This window comes from Propithecus coquereli, unplaced genomic scaffold, assembly GCF_000956105.1.
Source record: "Propithecus coquereli isolate 6110/MARCELLA unplaced genomic scaffold, Pcoq_1.0 Scaffold6, whole genome shotgun sequence".
Taxonomy (NCBI): domain Eukaryota; kingdom Metazoa; phylum Chordata; class Mammalia; order Primates; family Indriidae; genus Propithecus; species Propithecus coquereli.
In genome coordinates, this window is record NW_012151951.1 from 1,441,484 (window position 1) to 1,446,627 (window position 5,144).

At 36.5% G+C, this 5,144-nt stretch overlaps 1 protein-coding gene across 1 annotated transcript in view; it reads right to left on the reverse strand.

The window, feature by feature from the left end:
- Nucleotides 1-1,433: 1,433 nt before the first annotated feature.
- MMP20 (matrix metallopeptidase 20) overlaps nucleotides 1,434-5,144 on the reverse strand; it is a 44,978-nt gene continuing 41,267 nt past the window's right edge. The window contains exons 9-10 of the mRNA XM_012659184.1: nucleotides 3,077-3,180; nucleotides 1,434-2,025 (exon numbers count right to left, since the gene is read on the reverse strand). Of these exons, the coding sequence (XP_012514638.1) occupies nucleotides 1,925-2,025; nucleotides 3,077-3,180 (205 nt within the window). The 3' untranslated portion in view covers nucleotides 1,434-1,924. The remainder of the gene's footprint in view (nucleotides 2,026-3,076; nucleotides 3,181-5,144) is intronic.

Sequence of the window (5,144 nt, forward strand, 5' to 3'; positions counted from 1 at the left end):
CAGTTTTCAAACATTTTCATCACCCCAAAAAGGAATCCCATACCTATTATTGGTAGTCACTCCCCATTACCCCCTTCCCCCAACTCCTGACAAGCACTTGTCTGCTTTCTGTCTCCATGGGTTTTCCTATTATGAACATTTCATATAAATAGAATCACATAATATGTGGCCTTTTGTGTTTGGCTCCTTTCACTTAGCATGATGTTTTTAAGCATCATCCATGTTATAGCATGTATTAGTACTTCATTTCTTTTTATTGTCAAATAATATTCCATTGTCTGAAGTTACCACATTTTATTTGTCCATTGATGACTTGGTGAACATGTTTCTATTTTTTGGCTATTATAAATAATGCTGCTATGAACATTTGTATGCAAGTTTTTGTGTGGACATGCTTTAATTTCTCATCGGTATATACTTAGGAGTGGAATTGCTGTGTCATATGGTAAGTCTATGTTTAACCGTTTAAAGAATTGCCAGATTGTTTTCCTCCTTGCTTATTGATAGTAAGAAGTTCTTTTGCAAAAGTGACTTTTGCAAAAGTGGCTTTTCTCCTGTAGAGAGGCACGTTGACATTGGAAAGCAAGGATATCAGACATTGTCTTCAACAAATACTCAACATCTGGTTGGCTGTGAATAACCACTTTCAGTAACAGAAACCAAATGGAAAGCTTAGAGTAACCTTGAGTAACTGCCCCATCCCTTCTTAATACTAAGTATTTTAAGCAAGTATATGAAACAAATTTAATAAATGATGGTGACAATAATAGTTAACATCTATTAAACACCACAGATGTCCCAGGCAGTCTATGAAGTACGTTACATGTATTTTATCATTCAATTTTAGAACCACTACATTATTTTAGAATTCTTACATTCTAGAGGGTAAGATTACAACAAAATCATAAGAATGACAGACAGACTTAATTCTATCTGTACTGATGACTAGGTAGGAAAAGAAAAGGTTTAGAGTGAAGTAAAAAAAAAAAGCTAAAACAGAAAGATGAACTCCCCTAAATGAAAAACTATTCAGAAGAGACTCATGTAGATGAGTCAGAGATAGTTTCATTAAGGGTATCATCAGGAAGCAGGAAATTGAGTGAATTACTGTTGTTATTTCTTCTGGGTTTGTGTACTCATGATACTATTTTATGGTTTAAGTTTTCTATAGGTACATAGAATTTGTTGCCAAATGAAGTGTTATGGAAGCTAGTAAAGATTAACAGAAAAGAGAAATGAGGAACTGTTCTACTATAACATTTTTATTGGCCTTTGTTAAAAAGTTTTCCTGTTGCGAAGTGTCTTATCTCTTGCCTAGTTGGAAAATTCATTCGTATAGGTTTATCTACCTAAGACTAGTATGGAGATGAGTGAGTAGACACAGAGTTAAACAAACAAACAGGAAACAAACCTTATGCACGATTTTGTTCATTATGCATTTAAAGTAAAAATGGGTAAATTTATATTTATCATAACAAATGATGGCCAAATGATGACCACAACAGCTATTGCTTGTAAAAAATAATTATAATTTGGATGGTAATGGCATTTCTTATTCAAAAAATTGTAATATATGTCATAGAATCCACAAGTAGGCTTCTTCCTGGAAATAAAAATCAAACTGATCAATTTACTTTAGTATGTTAGGTAAGAAAAAAATAATGGCGTTTAACTGAAGAGTGCATTGTGTTGATTCTGATTTTGTGTAAAGTTGGCTATATAGAAATTTCTCATTTGGATTAAAATTCTGAATATACAACTATGAAAAAATTTTGACATATTATTTTCAAGGAACCCTACGTTGCCCTTAGATGTGAAGGCCGTGGGAAGAATCCCTATCCTACATTCTGCTTTAGTCCTTAAGATCCGGTTATAAGCTGCTTGCAGTCATCTTCATTCCCTGGGAAAGATCAGACTTTTCTATTTAGCAACCAACCCAGGAACTGGATTTCAGCACACTAACCACATCTTCCTTCTCTGTATCATACTTGTACGCTTTTGGTCCCGAAAAGAAGTAAATGTAGCCTAAAAGAGACAAAGTTGAAATTGTGATTACTGAAAATGACTGGCACATTTATAAACGGGAGAATTTGTAATTATAACTTTCTTGAGGTGGCACCAAAGGGGAACTGGGAATTAGTCAGGTGACAGCTTGTCTCCTGCATGGCTCCACTGTGCCCTAGAACCTGACAGCTCTACTTTCTTACCCATTTCTTATCTTTCTCTTTGTTCTAGCCAGGGTCAGGCCTTCTCCATGGGGTCATCCAACGTGCCATGCTCACTTATGCATGCATTCTGCTTCTGCTCAGGCTCTTCTCCTCTAACAAACCCCTGCCCCTTTTCGTTCCCTAGTCAAGCCTCTAGCCAACCTTCAAAACCCATCCCAAGTGCCACTCTGAAATTTCCAACTACTGCTGCCAATTCTGACTTATTTTCTTTCTCAGATCACCTCTTGTAATTACTATGAAGTTTACCATGTGACTTAATACTAAATTATAGATGTTCTGTTTTCCAGTAATTTCATCTTGTGTTCGATGGATAGCATTTCCCAAAGATGGTAACCATTCCATGAGAGCAGAAGCCATGTTTGGAACTATCTTTGCATTTTTGAACAGTGTCCAGCTCTGTGTTGCATATCCAAGAAGAATGTGTTGACTGACTAATCCGAAAGATTCAATTAAATTTATTTAACTCAGTTCAATTCAACTTTTCTAGCTATGTGTTAAATTTCAGGAGTGGGCTGATGGAGTGGGAAAAGCACTGAGAAGTTCGAGACTGTGTATTTTAAAGATGAAAAAGATAGTCTTGACCTGGGTAAACTTTATGATCTAGCTGACTAATGGATGGAAGCAATACTTTTAAAACTTTCCATCAGCAGAGACAGAGCTACAATGGAGACCTTTTATAATTATTTTTTCCAGTAGATAATCTGGTTAGCTAAACTTATAAAAGGACACAGAACCAAAAATGAGAACCAATGACTCCCATTTAGAAACCCACTTTCTGTTGTGTTGAAGCAGAGTCCAGATTTCTTCTTATAATTTCCACAAAGGAAGTTTTTGGTGGAAACACTCACCGTTTAATTCTACAGCAGCATCTATTTGGCCATTTACTCCTGAAAATTCTTCTTCAGTATTCTTTGGATAGTCTTTTTCCATCCTCCTTTTTCGTTCATCATAGCTGGAAGAAATATTATTTCATAAATAATATTAAGAGATTTTTATTGATTGCAGATGACATCATGCTGGTTAAGCATATTCGGCCAGGTTTGAACTGACTTATGACTTATTTTACAAGCCTCTCTCTCTCTCATACACGCACATGAACTTTGTTCTTGTTTAAATTGGGCTGTTGAAATACCAAAAGTAGATTACAGACCTCTAATGCTATTGTCTCATGTTCCTGAGTTGATTCTGGTACCACTAGTTTGGAAGTCACTTGTTTTAAACAGCCTCTTAAAAAAATTTCCAAATATATTGTGTAGAATTAGTCATGCTATACATTACAGCAACATGTTCCTATAACTTTTTAAAAAATATATTGTCTTTCAAAGGGAACTTTACATATATTTTTAATTCCTTATTTACTATCATAATTATTATTATTTTTCTTTCTCTGTGTATCAATTTCTTGGCTCATCAAACAATTGAAAGCCCTTTATAGGGGCTTTTATTCATGGACTTAGTGCTGTGTACCCACAGAGAAAGAGCTGAACAAACAATGCACATTGAATGAATAAACAAATACATGAACAATCAGTAAATTAGAACTAAGAAAATCTGTAATAACTGAACCTCTGTCTTTGAAATAAAATTAATTGAATTTCATTGTTTTTGTCTCCTGGAAAGATTAGTTGACTGACTGAATAGTAGATTAGGTTTCTTTTTCTGGATCAGCAACCACCATTCGATGATAACTCAAGACTGGTTAATATGTCTCTTTGTGACCCAAATTACAACTTGTAAAAAGACTGTGACTTACATGAGTCAACATGATTTGTACAGCAGTAGGAAGAGATGACTCTCACCTCTTCAGTGAAGAAAGTCCCTTCTTCGTTGCATAGAGCTCCAAATGGGGACATTCCCAGGTGGACATCCCACCCCTTTACTACCAAGAGGCCAATTTCTCCTGGTGCCTGGGCCACTGGGTAGTTTCCTGGGGCAGCAGATCACACCCACTATCTCCTGAAATGTGTTTCTCATATGGCTATGACTACACAGGTCAGGGGACTAATCTCTCATGATACAGAGCAGGAGGCACATTTGGAAAGAAGTATTCAGGCTGAAACTAACTGGAGGGTTGAGCTGCTTTACGGAATGTTGGGGCTATGGATGGAAGCTAACTCTCCCAACATAATAACATATTAAATGTAACATATTAATATTTCATTTGGGCCTTTCATATGGACATTATGTAGACAGGGGCCTACATAGCTAATACAAGGTTACCTACTTTTCATTTTACCAAGTAAGAACATCACCAATCAAACCATTGAAAAAACCTATTATCACCTATTTTCATTATTATTTCATAAGGAAAAGAAACTTTAACACCAAAAAAGAAGAAAGGATATGAACGCAGAATAAAAGACAGTTCTTGCCAATAATCTGTTTTATGTTGACACAGACCACACCTCTTTGCATTTATAATATTGTGATGCTCTTATTTTGTGGCAAACTGCTGAAAACTTTGTGATGATTTAGCCCTTTGTGGACAGATATTTAGAGATTTCTGTTACGGAGCAAAGAGCACAACATACAAAGTCAGATGGCTCTGGTTTGAATTTCTGACTCTGTTATCTGTTGGCTCTATGATCAGTAGAACGTGTTGTGAGTTCTAAGCCTTGGTTTTCTCATCTGGAAAAGTGGTCATGAAGATAAGAGAAAATCTGCACACACACACACACACACACACACGCGTACATGCAGGCGTGCGTGCACACACACACAGATCCCTGGCACATGCAGCACCTTGGCAGGTCTGAGCCATAAGAATTTGTTGTTGGGCCAGGCGTGGTGGCTCACGCCTGTAATCCTAGCTCTCTGGGAGGCCGAGGCGGGCGAATTGTTTGAGCTCAGGAGTTTGAAACCAGCCTGAGCAAGAGCGAGACCCCGACTCTACTAAAAATAGAAAGAAATTAATTG